Here is a 17,558-nt window from a genome sequence, read left to right as displayed (position 1 = left end):
GGCATCCGGGTATGGGCACCCAAGCGCAGTGCAATTTAGTGGGGAACCCCAGGAGAGTAGGCCCACTAAGGGCATCCTGAAAACCTCTGCCCAGTTAGGTCAGTGGGGGGGATACCCAGCAAATCCTGGTAGCAAGGAGGTATCTGAAGACTCCTCTGAGCGTCACAGGACACAGGAGACCAGGTCCCCACATTCTGCCAGCCATTCCCAGGCTCGCAGAATCCGGGAAAACCTGGAAGATCAGACGGGCACCTCTGGAAGCAGCGCTTCTGAGTGGGAGGATGAATGGACCAGGGTTACCCGAACCAAAAAGGCCAATAAGGCAAAAAGGGCCTTGCTTAAGGACCCATTGAAACAAATAAAGGCAATAAGGAGTGTCATCACGCCTTTTCATAAGAACGTCAAGTATTCTGTTTGGGAACACTTGGAGCTCTATGAGCAAATGATGGAGACTTTCCATTTGAAGGACAGCCAAAGCTGTATTCAATATGTAAAGTGGACCTTCTCACCAGAGTACTCCAGTTTCTTTGCGGGGCTGGAGGATCAAAACCATTCAAGGTGGTCCACATACAGGTCGGCCATCTTGAAACATTTTTCTGTGCACAGAAATCCTCAAGAGGCTCGCAAGACAGCCTACAATTTGCAATGTGGGGAGGATCAGGCCCCACAAGAGTTTGTGCAAGAATTAAAGCGTGCTTTTGCGCAGACCACCAGAAGGGTCGCACGGATAGCAGAGAGTTTATCAATACGTTTTTCCATGCCTTACCCAAATACATAATGACCCAGCTCGTGAGAGATTTTCATGAGAAAAGATCTTTAGACTGGGTCCTTGAACAGGCTACCCGGATCTATGAGGTGCAGAAGCCCATCGAAAATAGAAATAATGTGTCGAAAAACCCCAAAACCAACAGCACCCCTGCTGCTGCCAAGGAGGCAGAGGTAAAGGTTGCCCCCGTTTTAGATTTGGAGATGGGGGGACCTAAAAACCTGCCTGCAGCAAATAATTCACAGCCCAGAAGGCCCTCGGGCCAGTCACAGACAGGAAGTCGAGGCGGTAGTCCCACAAATGGGGTCCCCCGCTCCCCTGACTATGTAAGTCCCCGCTACAAGGGAAACCGACCAATCCTGGGTTATGTGTGGACTCCTCCAGCCCAGGGGGGGGATCCAGCCAAGCACCTGACCCGGGGAATTTCCCTCCTAACTTCCCCCAGGAGGGCAGAAATTCACCAAATCCTGGGCAGAACTTTTTCCCCAGGTATCCACCCGATTTCCAACCCCAAAATCATCCATCCTTCTTTCCCCAATTCCCTGAGCCCAGACAACCTAATCCGGGAGAGGGGAGGCCAAGGGTGGAGGGGTACCCGAATCTTCCCAAACTAGGGTATTACCAAAGAAGGGATAGCTCCCCTTCGCGGGATCAGCCCAGGGGAGAAAATAGAGCCCCGTATCAGCCTGAGCGGGTTTCACAACTTGAGCGCCAGGTCCAAAATATGGCACGAGATCTGGGTCACATACTGAGGGCTCAACAGAACCCTCAGATGAGCATGCCACAGCAGAATGCCCCAAACTCTGGACCTGGTGCTCCAGAACAATGACGGGGACAGCACCCCGATAACCTACCGGTTCCCAGGGAGGAGGCACAAGGGGAAGGGGGGTGTAAAGCCTTGGAGGAAGCTTCCTTCCCAACTTGTAAACAGCCCCTGGAAAACCAGGAACCGGAAACAAAATCTCCTGCCCCTGAAAGCCTGCCTCCCAAGGAGCAGAGGGGGGGTAGGAGAAACAAAGGACCCAAGCAGACCCACTTTGTGGAGGAGGTACAGGTCTTCCAATTTGAGGGAGAGGGATCCTCAGAAGATCCTGGGAAAAGGATCTTCTCCTTCAGAGATGGGGGAACTCCTCCCAAGGAAATATGGGTCCCAAGGGATGTCAATTCAGACTGGGGAGATGTGGAGACTGAGCTACCGCCGCCCATCATCTCATCCCAGAACCGACAACACCAAAATCCCCTGGCTCAAACCCATCCTCGTGACTGCCTCCAAAAAGGGGGGCGGCCCAGAACTGGAACCAGGCGAACCCACAATGGCTCTAATCTCCAGTTGCCAACTTTTTCTTTCAGATTCCCCAGGCTCTCCAGAGAATTCTGCCCAAATCTCTTTGCTAGCAATGTCCAAAACCAGAAAGTTAGCCCACCAGTTGTCCAAAAATGTGCATTATCTGTGCCCCCTTGAGGAGAAGGAGGGAAGATATTATGCCCCGGTACAAGTACAGGGGCAGGGTACAATTTCGGCACTGGTGGACACTGGATCCCAAGCTACCCTTCTGTCCAAAAGGGCCTTTGATTAACTAAATGCAGGAAGGGGGGAGAATTACCATATTCCTCTCACCTCTCTTCCTGGACAACTGCAGAACTTTGACGGGAAGGAAATTCCGGTCGAGGGGACTGCAGATTTGGACATCAAAATCGGGCGACAAAAGGTGAAACACCCGGTCATAGTAGTGACTCCAGAGGGCATCCCTTGTTTACTAGGAAACAACCTCCTGAGAAGGTTGTCACCCCTAATAGATTGTGTAAACAAGGTCCTCTGGACCCAGACTAGCCGACCAATAAAATTAAAGCAGAGTGTCAACCATGTTAGTCTAAATGGCACCTGCCACATGGTTGAACAAAAATCTGACCAAGTAGAATTTCACTTCCAGAACAACCAAATTCCAGACGTGACAGTAATAGCAGTAGGACAACAGACTGGTGATGGGGGATCCTCTCTATTTCTGAAAATCAACCTTCCTTCCAGTTTAAGGTGGTATTCCACACTGGAAGGAAACACCCTGAAATTCTTTACTAATCCACAATCAGAAACCCCCACTCCTATAGTCCAGAAAGATGTGAAATCAGCTCAGAGCCTGGCTGATATTCAGCAAATTGGAGAGAAGTTGTTCATCCCTGTTCAGTTAAATGATGGGAAGGACTCTGTTCTCGCTCGAGTGTGTGTGAACAACGGTAAGAGCTTCATCAGCGAAGCCATGTTCCGCCAATTCCCAAAAGATCCAGCCATTCCCACATTTAAACTGATAGACAATTGGGGCAATTAGGTGCTTCCAGGAAATGGACCTGGAAGCACCTAATTCCTAACATCTCCTGCCAAGCAGGTGTATGCTCAAAATCTCCATTGGCAACAAGAGCATAGTCCATAATTGTTGGGTCGTGCGAGACGTCACTGCCGCCTTTTACTTAGGCAGTGACATTCTCAATCGCCTTGCCATTAGTTTGGACCTAATAAACTTCAAAGCTTGGTCCCGATTAGTGGATAATCCCATGGGCTTTGATGATTCAGAAAAAGCATTTAGGTCAGCTCAATTGCTACCTTATGCAGTTGAAATTCAGATTAAAGAGGAAGTCACCATCCCAGAAAGGACCCGACAATTCTCCCTGGAAGTGAAAGTGAAAAGAGGACAAAAATTGAAAAACCCTGATGCTTACATTCATCTAAATGCTTCTCTCCAACAGCAAGGGTTAGGGGTAAACCCAACACCATTAGTCAACATAGAACATGACACCATTCCAATAGAGGTGGATAACAGCGACTTAAAGAGTATTACTCTAGCCGCAGGCACCATTATTGGAATGGCGGTTGATGACCGACATTTCTACATTGACTTAGGAAATGAACTGTTCGGACCGATCCCCAAGGACTGTTTTGACAGTGACAGTGAGGACAATACAACACCAGACAGGATTTTCACCCGGCATGGGGGGAACTTCCTGATGTACACTTCTTGCCCTTATGGTAAGGAAGATGTGACTTGTGACTTCAGGAGGGATGAGGTGATTTTCCAGGTCCATGAGGGCTGCCTTTCCCACCTGAAGCCTCTAGTCCAAATCAGCACTCTGACCAGGGACTTCTCCACCCAGCTGGAGGAGGCCGCTGAGATAGCCAAACCAGAAGTCTTTCCAGGCTTCAGGCAGATGGTGGAAGAGAGAGTCAACCTAGCTGATGCCTTTGTGACTCTGGAACAGAAGCAAAAGTTGAAATAAGTTTTCTTGGATTTCCAAGATCTCTTTGCGGTAGACTCATATGACTGTGGTCGCACCGACATCCACACAACAATTCCCACAGACCCTGGAATGACTCCAGTGTTTGTGAAGCAATATTGTTTGCCTCTCGCATCCATGGAGTCCCTTACTGAAATAATTAAGAACCTTGAGTCCCGGGGAATAATCCGTCCAGTACACAGCACCTTCAATAATCCGGTGCTGGGAATATTGAAGCCAAACGGCCAGTGGAGACTCTGCGCCGACCTTAGGGATCTCAACAAACGGGTCCATACTTCCCGATGGCCTCTGCCCTACATTGACCAAGGGCTGGCCCAGATCCAGGGGTCACAGGTATTCACTGCAATAGACCTGACCAATGGATACTGGACCGTGCCTGTCAGTAGGGAGGACCAATACAAACTGGCTTTTACCTTTGGGGGCCAGCAGTACACATGGACCTGGACTCCCTTTGGATACCTCAACTCCGGCAATGAATTCAACATTTTCCTACATAAGGCCATGCCCGACGTGGGTGCGAGGGGTAACCTGGCTTATGTAGATGATGTCCTCATCAAAAGTTCATCTGTGGAGGAACACATAGCGGAGATCCGTTATGTTCTGACGCAATTGAGGGCCGCCGGAGCAAAACTTTCTTTTCAGAAAGCCCAGTGGTGTAGAACCCATGTTAATTTCTTAGAGCATGAGATTACTCCTCAGGGTCTCTGTCCCCAGGAAAAGAAAGTGGAAGCACTCCAGAAACTGAAGGATCCCACAACTCTGCGGGAACTAAGGAGCCTCCTTGGACTGACTAATTACAGCAGAAAGTTCATTGAAAGCTACGCAGAGATCACTAGACCCCTGATTCATCTCTTGAAGGGGGGGTCAAGTGGGAATGGGGTCCAGAACAATCTGAGGCAGTAAGACAACTCAAAAGAAGCCTCTCACAAGCGCCTTGCCTAGCTTACCCTGTCAGAAACAAGGAGTTCTTCCTGGAGACAGGGTTCTCTAATACGTGCTTGACGGCAGTATTATACCAAAAGCATGACAAGGTCAATAAAGTAATCTCCTATGCGAGCAAAACTTTATCCTCTGTGGAGGAAAAATTCAACGATTGTGAGAAGGCACTTCTGGCAACGGTGTGGGCTTTGAAGAATTACCGCCCGTTCATCCAGGGGGAACACATCATAGTGGAGACTCCACACCAGCCTCTGCAATATCTCCAAAGTGACAGGATCCGGGCCGGAAATGTGAGTAATTCCCAAATTACTTCCTGGATTCTGTCAATGCAGGGCTTTCCTGTGGAGGTCAGATATGGCCAAAACAAGAAGAGTCCCCTCGCGCAAGGTCTGGCTGACTTGCATGATTGTGCCAAAGAAAACTGTCTCGAGGACGAAAGTCTAAAAATCAAGGACAACATGGAGGCATACCTTAATTCCCCACACAAAGTCTTTGAAGAAGACAAGTGTGTGGGAATGCCCACTGTCTATGTGGATGGATGCTCGTACCATGTTGACAACGGGGAGAAAGAACTGGTGGCCGGCGTAGGGAACGCATGGGTGAATGAGTCCCCAGAACCCTCTGCTGGTGTTAGGCGATCCTCGGCACATCAGGCCTCCCCACATCAGAACACTGCTCACATTCCCCCAACTTCTCCACCCCAGCTTCGAGGCTCAAGGGATTCGGTGAACCCACAGAACCGAAAACACCGTACCTCCTTTGGTGTACGGGCTCGATTACAACCTTTCCTGCATTGGCAACTGCCTTGGAGAATATATCGCAGAAGGGGCGGCGTTACGTCATCACGTCGGTCATGTGATACAGTGTGGCGTTCCTCACGTGATCTTGGTGGACGTCACATGACCCAGAGACGTCACATGACCCAGGGACACACAGTATAAAGAACTGAGAGGCAGGACGATCATTGCTTCTCAGCTGGCTTCGGACCCTGTTTGGCGTTACTACTTGCTCCTTGCTACCTCGACCACGGAACTCTATCTTGGACTCTCTTGGACACCCCTTTGTACCTTTGCTTGGAACTGTTTACCTGTTGCCGGATTTTTGGACTGCACATCGACTTGTCTTTGGATCATCCCTGAGTATCTTGCTGTACTCCTACGCCCAAGTCAAGCCCTATCTTACAGGTGGCCTACCCTTATCCACGCTTACCTGCGGTTCTACCACTCCAGGGACCGCTGTATCTTATTGAGCCTCGAACCTCCCTACTAGGTTACCTGGGTCTCCCTTACACCAGATAGGTAAGACACTTTAGATTCTTTTGTTTACCTGCTGTATTGTGATTGCCTGGTGTTTAACCTCCTTCCTTCTTGACAGCAGCATCGGTGTTCCAGAGGCTCCGTGGATCTGGGAAGACATCTCTCACCTGTGGCCTCAAGGGTCGCACAGCGGGTTTCTATTTGTTCCCCTGTGCGTCACTTGGGGACGGAGGTCTCATCGGTCTACACGACACTCAAGTCAGAACAGCTGGATACAAAATTGGTCCCCGAAGTAGTCAGGTGGCAGAGTTGATGGCTGTGCATCAAGCCATCCTCACTGCTGTCCACATCAACTCCACAAACTGGTCATAATCACAGATTCGGATTATGTACGAAATGGGTTCGTGGAGCACCTGGTCAATTGGAAAACCAGAGGCATGTTATGTGCTAATAATAAACCCTTGAAACATGGGAAGTTAATCCAAAATGTTGATGATCTGGTCACCTTGAATGGGATGACCATCTACTGGAAAAAGATCAAGAGTCATTCCAAAGTAGAGGGACCAGACAAAACTGGAAATGACTTAGCTGATCAGCTGGCCAAACCCGGGGCCATCCAAGGGGATCTAATCGAAATAGAGTCCCTGTTGGGGGAAATCCAGGTTACTGCTATCACTAGGTCCCAGACAAATGCTCACAATGATCTTTCAACTGCACAATGGAGTAAGGAGACCCCTGATGCTGATTTAATTACAGCTCAGAAGGGGGATCCAATTATTGGTAAGTTTTACCAACACCTTGAGGACCCTGAGAACTTTCCCCTGACGGATACCTATTACATTGGGAAAGAGGACCTAAGAGTGTTGATGAAATGTCCAAAAATGTTCCGAATCCAAGACGGTTTGCTGGTAAGGAAATGCAAAGCTGGGCACGATCCGTGGGTGGTTCCTACCTCATTCCGAAGCCTGATGTTAAGTCACGCCCATGATGCGGCCACCGCCGGTCATAGGGGGTTTCACACAACACTGGAAATCTTAAGAGAGGTTGCATACTGGCCACACATGGGGCAGGACCTCGACCAATACTTGAAGGGGTGTCTTGTGTGTGCACAATTTCAGCTATCATCCCTCACACACCGTGCGCCTCTCCAAAAGAGGGGGATGACACTGCCATGGTCAGATTTGCAAATCGACGTTGTAGGCCCTGTAATCCGCTCGTTTAGAGGAAACAAGTATGTGTTGACCGTTACATGCTTGTTTACCAAGTGGGTGGAATGTCTCCCAGCCCCAAACTGCAAGGCAGAAACAGCAGCTGCCCTGATGATTAACCACATCTTTTCCCGTTTTGGTCTACCTCAAAGGATTGAGTCAGACAGAGGTAGCCACTTCACCAGTGAAGTAATGACAAAGATGTGGGAAATACTGGGGGTTAAAAGGAAGCTACACATTGCTTACAGGCCAGCTTCTACTGGAGCAGTGGAGAGATACAACCGAACCATTGTGAGCATATTAAAAAAGTTTGTGGCAGATTCTGGGCCAAGTTGGGATATCCGATTACCTCTGGTCCTAATGGCCATCAGATCTACCCCTTCATCTGCAACTAAAATGTCACCATTTGAGTTGATGACTGGATGCAAGATGGTGCTTCCCCAGCATTTGCTCTACAGGACTCAAGAGCAGACACTGATAAATGCCTCCACAACTCATGAGTATGTGGAGAATTTAAGGAAACACCTTCAGCATGCTTTTGCCTATGCTCAGCGGAATCTAGAAAGATCAGTTGATAGCATGAAAACCCACTACAACCTGAAGACCACCAGGAAGGAATATACTGTGGGGGACCGGGTCTATCTATACAATTTCCAAAGGAACCAGGCCAAACAGCGAATATTTTTGCCTACATGGAAGGGACCGTTTGAAATTATAGACAAAATCTCCCCTGTGGCCTACAAGATCCGCATCCCCAAAGGCAGTTTGGCAGAGGGGGAAGACAAGTGGGTCCATATAAATCAGCTAAAGTGTTGCCATCCCAGACACACTCTGCAACAACTGGAGGAGTCCTCTGCAATACCAGAGGGGACCGCTCCAGAGTAATTCAATTCCAACCCTAAAATATCCCACATATAGTCTCTAAAATATGATTTGGAAAAAAAATGTCTTATAATTGTATCTTATTTTGGTTAAAATAAGAACGCAAATGTTTTGACTATAAAATGTATATGCCACCCCACCATATCAATGGTGGGGAAGAAATGTCTAGGAATGTGTATTGCCGCTTTGCTTTATCATCCTAGGAAAGATGAAACCATGGAGACTGACCAAGGAGGACGACCGGGGACCGGGAGCAGAGACCCGAGGGGCCCGGGGTACCGCCCAATCCTCCCATCAGGACCAGCAAGGAGAACTGATTGATCGACTGGAGGGAGGAAAAGATGCTGAACTGTGCCATCTATGGAATTGGAAGAAGAGGAGGCGAACATCCCAGATCTTGCGAGTTCCATCAGTGAAAGGACAGAATGGCCATCAGAAGAGGGGGCGCTTGTGGGATGTTTTTACCCATGCATCCAAGCCCTACCATAAAACTGTGCAGTACTGGCATGGAAAACATCATGATGGCCAGAACTCCCCAGAGAGTGCACAGGGAAAACATGAAGAATAGGCTGCCACCCATTTTTGCCTATGTTGTGAGCACAGGAGGGCACTGCCTAAAACCACCATTGGGCTACACACACAGTAGCCTGAAACCATTGGGAATGGCAATGCTGATTGCCAAAAAGCAACTCAGAACTGTGGGGGATTCATTTTCTTAATCCCAAAAATGGTTGCAATACCAGTACTCACCACTATCTGTCATGCATGCGCCATGGGCACATCCATTTTTGCTCCATTTGGACTTTGCTAATTAATGATTATTGTCATCTAACTACGCATACCATAATGCACCTGGCCGCAAGCATTGTTTCCTGGCCGTTCCTATTGGTGTTCTATGGAACTACACCCCCCAGAAGCCTTAGAGTCTGGTCCTGCTTCCACCAGCCCAGGAACAGAAAGGGAGGTGGCCGATTGCCTGCAGGTGTGATTCGCCAGGTGAAACCAATTGGCCTGCCTCTGTGCTGGGCTAGGCAGTATTTAAGGCTGCTGTCTGCAGTGGCTCAGCCTCTTGCATTGAGAGTCCTTCCTCCTCCTTTCGCGTGTGTCTTCGGATCCTTGTATGCTGTTTATCCTCACTCCTGCATGGACCCTGCCTTACAGCTTGTTACACCCTGCTACCTACAGCCTTAGCCTTTTGGGCTCCCTGCCTTGTTGCTTGCTCCACCCTGCTGCCTCCAGTCATTGCCTTCCAGGCTCCCTGCCTCTCAGCCCTGCTCCTCTGGGCTCTCCACACGGCAGCTGATCACGCTCTGCTGCCTTTCCAGTCTCCGCCCTTGCCCTGCCGGGCTCTCCACATTGCAGCGGATCACTCTCTGCTGCTTTCCAGTCTCCGCCCTTGCCCTGCCGGGCTCTCCACATTGCAGCGTATTACGCTCTGCTGCTTTCCAGCCTTAGCCCTTGTCCTCAGGGCTCCTTGCTCTGCAGCCTGCCTCTCTCCGGCTGCCTTTGCCCTTGTCCTCTGGACTCCCTGCTCTGCAGCCTCCTCTCTCCGGCTGCCTTTGCCCTTGTCCTCTGGGCTCCCTGCTTGCAGCCTAGCTCACACCGGCTGCCTTAGCCCTTGTCCTCTGGGCTCCCTGCTCTGCAGTCTCCTCTCTCCGGCTGCCTTTGCCCTTGTCCTCTGGACTCCCTGCTCTGCAGCCTCCTCTCTCCGGCTGCCTTTGCCCTTGTCCTCTGGGCTCCCTGCTTGCAGCCTATCTCACACCGGCTGCCTTAGCCCTTGTCCTCAGGGCTCCCTGCTCTGCAGCCTGCCTCTCTCCGGCTGCCTTTGCCTTTGTCCTCTGGGCCCCCTGCTCTGCAGCCTTCCTCACTCCGGCTGCCGTAGCCCTTTTCCTCTGATATTTCTACTTTACCGTCCCACTCTTGTGGGCTTACTCCTTGCCTTCCTGCTCCTCTGAGCGCTCCTCCTACCTTTCTGTCCTCTGCTATCATATCCTGTTACTCGACTTTCCCTTCCTATCCTTCTGCTAGTTTGCTATTATCTCCTTTCCTGGATTTGTCTGTTGTATCTTCTCTTGTACTGTTTGTAGACCCTTTGTACAGAGCTTGTCTGCTGGTTCCCATCAGTCAACCTCTGCCCCTTCCCTTGTCTCGTTTCTATATCACAGACACCCATAGCTGCTGTTCCAAGTTATGAGCAAACAGCGTGGGACTCTGTTATAGCAAACTGTGCAGAAGGCTAGAGTATTTCCAAGGTTCGTGGAATACTCTTTTCCTATTCTGCATACACCCCAAGAGGGTATTCACTCTATACCTTTTCCCTTGCTACTCTTCCCTACTCTTCACTCCCTTTCCTTTCCGCGGTGTGTGTTCCTATCTGTCCACTTTATTTCAACACCCAAACTCATCTGGGTGTCTTGAGCCACTCGTATTAGAGTGCCATCCTTGACACTATCAGAGAGCCGGCGTTTTAAAACCACCAGACTTTTGTGTAAAACTGAACAAATGAAACAAAACCAGGCCAAGGAAAGACTTGCTAAGAGGTGGATACAATGTAAAACTATATTCTGAAATGACTTGAAGGAAGTAATTATTTAATGTGTATGTAAAAATTGTAAGTTTGATTCAAACTGGGAACAAAAAGTGACATTTAGCTGAAACCTGGCTTAATGAAACTGGATTCTGCCTGACAACTACCCCCGACAGGAGTTGAAACCTGCTCAGCCCCTCTTCCCAGGCCTAGCTGCATCCTGCTGCCCCTTGCCAAAAGGAGTTGACACCTCTCTGATTGAATTAAGGGAGGGGACCTGGGGACTGCAGAAAGTTGAACAAAGGCCTGTCCTGGACTCAGGCAAATGTTATATTTGGGGGGGCGTAACGTGGCTTCCTCTTAGGGGAAACTGGGAGGGGCAGTGCCTCTGCAAGCCAGCTGAGCTTGGGGGAAGTGGATAAACCAGTTATTCCACCCTGTGATGTGTGAAGCCACACCCCTTTTTGACCAGAGCATAATTTTAAAAAGATAGATAACGCATAGTGCGGACTGGTCAAAATTATATAATTAATATCATTGTTCTTGTGATTTTTCTGTGCACGTTTTAAGAGGCGTTAGGACCCTGTGGTGTACTCTGGGGGGTTGCTAGTGGAAAATAGGGTCTTACTCCAAATGTCTGCATGTTAAAAATCTGACACTTTATCATCTGAAACCCATCTCCCTGGTGCACATTTGTGTAAAATCTGAAAAGGTTTAGAGGTCGTTATCTGGATGAAACGGGGAGAATTCTGTCATCAGTGGACACAACATCGTACAAAGACAGGGATCGGATGGTTTGGTGCTGCAGAAAATATGTAAACTGGACCTATAATATGAGAAAATGGTACATAGATAAATATGTATTTGGATCAGAAATAGATTTCTGTGCAATTTGACAATGGGAGGTTCCTCTGACCATAAAACCTACAGCATCACTCTGACACTCCATTTCTTCCCCCCAATTAAGGGAGAGAGGAAAGCTTGGCCAATGATAAGTGAGAGGGGCAGGCTTAGCTAGGCCCAGGCACACACCCATTTTCAAAACACATAAAAAGGACCACAGAAACCCAGGTAGAGGACAGTCAATTCCATTTTCTGCGGGACGCTCTGCCGGGAGACTCCAGACTTCACATCCATCAATCTCCAAAGACCAGAACTTTACTTCAGAACTTAAAGCAAGGGCCTAAATCCACAAACTGAGAACTCTTCTCAGCAGGCCTCAGCATCCTTAAAATCTTTTGCAAACTATTCCACAGCCGGGCGAGCTGTTTGAATTCTTTGCCAAGAACAATTGCCATAAACCAGACCAGAGATCCAGAGAGACCCAGACCGCTGTGAGCAGAACCGGTGCCTGATTGACCCGCCGAGCAGAGAGAACCGAAGTCCAGTCCAGTTGACCAGATCCGTGACGAGGCCCATTCATTTCAAAATTAGGAGTGAATATCCGCCAGAACTGCGCAGAACCCAATCTCTTAGTTAAAATAATCTAATTCAAGCTATTTTAACCTAATTAGAACAGCCTCCTAGAAATCGTGTCATCTGTCATTTTTAAAGCTGTACAACTGTCACCTGTCAATTCTGCAGCTGCAAGCTGTCACCTGTCATTTTGAGTTTTACTTTAAATCCGAAAATCTACCTTTATTAAATCGTCCGTATCTCCGGAACCGTTTGTGCTAGGAACGCGATTTAACTTTCATCTGAAAGCTTAGAATATAGGCTTTCCAACGAACCTAGAACTGAGACACGCACTTGCGAAATTTACCACGATTTGCGATTTGGCCCGATTTCTTCATCTGTAGAAATCAGCAGCTTTTTGCTTCTCTTTGCTAAAATTTGTTTGCAATCTGCTAATCATTCATAGAGTATTGTTAAAGTGAGCCTGAACTAATATAAAGTAGCCATCACCTACCCTGAACCTCTAGAGGGAATTAAAAGCAATTTTAGCACCTTTTCACTTCCTTGCAAACCACATTAAAGTAATTTGCCTGTGTTTAAAACTCATGCCTGTTTTCCCTAAGCTTGCTGGGAGAACTGGAACTGTGTATTGCATTATAAAGTGTGATTTGTTGGGATTCTTGAAGACTGTGTGCTCTGCTTCCATTTCTTGTATTGCATAGGGGGGGAGTGAATTGTCAAAAGAAAAAGTGATCATATTACCTTTTGCTAAAATCGTAACAAGTTATTTCTGTACTGCATTTTATTCCACCTTGCGTTTCCTTGAACCATATAAAGCATTCTTTCCCACCTTATTCTTCTGTTCCTATTCATAAGTTACCTCTTGCTGACTACTGCTCATATTCACAAGTGTAATATCCATTATCAATTTATTTATAGAAGTGTGATATATATATATATATATTGTTTACATTTTCAAATAAACCTTTTCATTTGCAAAACAAACCTACTTCTTGGCTCAGTGGGGTCAGGGGGATTCTAAGAGGGGGGTGTTATACAAGGGTTGTCATCCAGAGTACTGAACTGGATATAAAAATACATCAATAAGGGTTTTCCTCAGCATCCCAGACTAGGCATTGACTTAGCTGTAGTGTTGATTGAATATCGCTTACAGCCCGCAATACATTCCAGCACTGCCACTAAAAAGTGACCATTTTTGATGCCTGAGACCGCGATCTATGTCATCATTGTGACACCAAAACACAATGCTGGTGTTCACCACTGCAACTCACTTTCCTGATACTGGTGGCCACACTGTATTGTTCTCATTGCCACTTTGAATCACATTCATGATACTCGTGCCCTCCCCTCCCACAATTGGGCTACAAAAAGCAGATGTAGGTGATTTATTCGAAAATATTTTACCTAATGGAGATTTGACAGAATCTATTTCCCTGCAAAACGGCACACAGCCCCCGCTCTTTTTACAATTAGCCAGTCAGCATGGCCAATGATTTTTTTTTTTGGATCTGCATTCAGACCAAAACAAGTTTTCGTACAAATCACTACTCCACTTGCTCTCGCCCATTGCCTCTCAACTACAATTAGTTTTTGATAAGGAAAAAGTTGGTGATCCATGCTCTACAGCCAATAAACGGATTCAACCCACAATGGCTCAAAGAAGACTGGAGGAAAAAGAATTGCAATCAAGAGCCAGGTTCACTGGTACAAATGACCTAAATAAGACTGGAACCAAACCACCGGAAATTATTAAAAACCTATCAAAAGGCTACATTCCAGTGGGGCTTTCCGACCTAACAAACCTTGATCCTCTCAGAATTCCACCAATGCCCTGGCCTCTTCAATCAAACTCTACTTGACACCTGGTGCCTCTGTGGTCTTCTTATGTTTAGACCAATGTTACTAGGACCTTGGGAATGCATCTGTAACGTGATGCTTTTAACAAAGTCCTAATGCTTTTTCTTTGCTGTTTTGTTTTCTCCTTATGTCATTTCATCTCACGCCCCCTTTACTAACTCTCACCAATTTCCCTGTGCTCCAAAGCCACAAATTATGCATATATCACATAACATAACACAAACAAATAATACTTTTTTAAAAGAAACCCGAATTAAAAGCATTGCCTCGGGTCAGGCGGGATTTCAGGGGTTGAGGGGCTAGGCGGTGGATAGTAAAGTTAGTTGTGGCGGTGGTTGTTGTTGCACTTTGTTATGTTTGTGCTTTGCCTCCTGCTTGATAGGTCTGTATGTATGAGTCCCTGACAGAATGTTGGTGTGGAACGTTATGATGAAGTGTGTCTGTGTGTTCCACAATGTCAGTTGGGGCCTGAAACTTAAAGGATGAGGGGGCCGGTGGATGTCTCTCCTTGTTATATACTTGATTTATTTGCTCCATGTGTACTTACCTTGTGTGTCAACTTAGTAAATATTTAAACCCAAGCTAAACGACTCGCTGGCTGCACTCATTGAACCCAAGCACAAAACTTAACACACTTCTGTCAAAAATTGTGAACCAGGATGTTCAACTGTATGCCGTAAGAAATGTAAATAAAAGTTGCTAGTAAAAAAAAAAAAAGCATTACTGTGGCATATAATGTTATGCCAGTTCAATTTAAAAAGGGTCGGTTCTACGTGATTAAGTCGTCCTATTTTTAAACATGGTAGGTTTGGTAGACCCCTTTCTTTCGTTATGGGGCCTACATGCTACCCCCGCCCCCACCTCTGCATACCCCTCCCTACTACGTGCGTGTCTGTGTGGGTTTGATCGACTCAAAAAAAGTGAGTCGACCAGACCTACCTGAAAACACTCCAGACAAACCGGGTCCCCATAGCCTCGGATAGTTGTATTACTTTTCTTCAAAACTTCTAAATGCACATTCAAATTAGGAGGACCCTGGAAGCCATAAACATGCACAAGAAACATCGAGGGAGCTCGATAACCTTGTCCCTCCTTCGCTGTCACTCTCCGGTTTCTCGTAAGATATCCTGCTACTGTGTTTTGACAGTCTGTGCAAATTGTGTTGGCAAACTGTCTCCTACTCCACAGATTGTGTTGTTGCTATGGTTCATTTATAGACAGCGCACGGCAAGAAAGCCCTCGCTTTGCACAGAACTGATTAACTCCAGTGAGTATCATGTTCACGGGGTAGCCAGCCAGCCTTGAGATGAATGATCAGACCATTATACTGGGTGCTCTGTGAAAAGCTTTCCTGGGCAGTGTATGTGGACATTACGGTATTAAATCAGCAGTGCCAACACCACCTACTGGTGCAGATAAAAATGTATTTTTTATTTACACGGCATTCAGTCACACAGCTCAAAATAATAGCAACAACGTGCATTCTCCAGAGAAATAATATTTCCAGACCCTATGTTAAAAAAAATAACACGTTAGTGATATAGACAGCGCCACTGTTCATTGCCAGCGAATATCTCCTCTATACTGGAGGTGCTCAATCACGGGGACCCCTGTAAACAGTTTGTCACAAATGTCTGTTCCCATGGCAGCCCTCAAACACCACCGGCACCCACACCAAACCCCGACTAGCAATTGGGAAGAATAGCAAAGTGAACAGAAACAACAAAGGCAAGCTATGCTGCCGTATAAACATGCAATGCCCCACCCGATCCGGTTGAAAAAAGTGTATCACATACACAACGTAATAGACGTGGTTCCTTTTCTATTTAAAGGCTGACCCTAACGGTATTTTTGTAGTTGCCATGGAAACACTAGGGCAGGAAGACCATGCTGCGTGACACAAGGGGGTCAGACCCGTAGTAGGAACGTTCTAGTCTGTTTCAGTCATTCACATGTAAAGCATGAACAGCAAAAAAAAAGGTAGGTAGCAGCAATTAGAATATTTAAAGTACTTTCGCTGTTCCTGTCACGTTACAGTGCACGCTATTTCTACTTGAAACAACTCCCGTGTTTTTGAATTGTAAACCTACACTGTCACTTGTACATTAGCAAAACTACGATCCTCTCACAAAAATGCATACTTTTTCGCACGGATCGCTCCCGCCTCCCAAAAACAATGACAGAACTGTAGAAACCAGGCACGTTTACCACACAGAACCGTGTCCTGAAGGATGTCACATACCTTGTGTCTGCCAGAGCTTGACATGTGTACTTAGGTACACTACCAGACAGTGAATGGGCGAGGGAGGAGGCGCAGGCACTGAAGAGCAACTAGTTTGTATGAGCTGTAAATCAGCCAGCACTGAAAGGAGAGCCAGGCTCCACCCATGGGGTGGGCTCAGGCAAAACGGGGTTCTCTGCTGGCAACTCCCCACAGCAGAATGTCACTTCCTCCCAAAGCTCTGATTAAGCCGTTCGAGAGGGGACGTGGTGTGTAGTCTTGCTGATGCAATGCCTCGCCCCTGGTTCACACCACACAGGTCGATGTGGGCGAGTGAGCAGCACTGTGAACTCTTTCACTTTTCATTCCAGCTATACACAGCCTGGAGCCGAGCATGCGTTTGTTAACACAATGCTGTTATTGTTTTGTTTGAATCACCCTGTTATTAGCTGCGTGCTGTGCTTGGCAGAAAGAACATAATAAATATTTCTCAGCACGGTGACGTGACTGGGCTGATTTTCATGCTCCATTCGAGAAAATACTACGAAATCGGCTGTCACAAGTTGTAGAAATAATACAGAAGCATTTTTTTTCATAGAGGTTCTTATTTTCCCAAGGGAAGGAGAGATTTTCCAAGACGGCTTAAATTCAAGCCATGTTTGAAGAAAAGTAACTTGAACATATGTAGTTCAAAAGCATCCTAAAGCAACATGTTTAGTCTGCATATAATGCAGCCCTCGAAAGTGCACAACATAGGAATGTTCCCAGTCAATGACATCAGAGGAAGGCATGTCACATGGCCTTGACACCCATGATGTCAGCGGAAGGGAGAACACACAAAGTGTGTACAAATGCCCCAACTTGTCATACAATTAATAAAACATGAAAAACAGCTATTATGGCTACAATAATACATAGCATATGCATTTATCCAAGTGAAGAAATGACTACTTATTCTGCAGGAGTACAGGGATTAGTGGCGTCTAATGCGCATACTTAGCCCTACAATACTATTAACCGCAGTGAGCCCAGTCATAAAGGTGAACCAGGCACTGTCTGTCAGGTCTACCTCCTTCGCCTCTAAGATGGACCAGGAGGACAATGCCTCTTCAAATTCATATTTTCATTTCTTTAGGGCTCAAAAGCATTGCGCCAGGCTTTTTGGTGTTGAAATGGGAGTTTGGGTGCTTTTGGCGTTGAG

General features: G+C 47.1%; 1 protein-coding gene across 4 annotated transcripts in view; it reads right to left on the bottom strand.

Annotated features, from left to right (window-relative positions):
* AGPAT4 (1-acylglycerol-3-phosphate O-acyltransferase 4) overlaps nt 1-17,558 on the bottom strand; it is a 1,136,585-nt gene that overhangs the window by 986,849 nt on the left and 132,178 nt on the right. The window contains exon 1 of one of the 4 annotated variants that reach the window (XM_069607692.1): nt 16,379-16,545. The exons of 1 other annotated variant lie outside the window; for it this stretch is intronic. In XM_069607692.1, the coding sequence (XP_069463793.1) occupies nt 16,379-16,402 (24 nt within the window). In that variant the 5' untranslated portion in view covers nt 16,403-16,545. Of the gene's footprint in view, nt 1-16,378; nt 16,546-17,558 lie in introns of those variants that run through there. 2 more of the 4 variants (XM_069607694.1, XM_069607693.1) reach the window with 2 other exon arrangements.

Source organism: Ambystoma mexicanum, chromosome 4q, assembly GCF_040938575.1.
Source record: "Ambystoma mexicanum isolate Mex_15411 chromosome 4q, UKY_AmexF1_1, whole genome shotgun sequence".
Lineage (NCBI taxonomy): Eukaryota > Metazoa > Chordata > Amphibia > Caudata > Ambystomatidae > Ambystoma > Ambystoma mexicanum.
The sequence above is the reverse complement of the archived record's forward strand: the minus strand, read 5'-3'. Positions and strand labels throughout refer to the sequence as shown.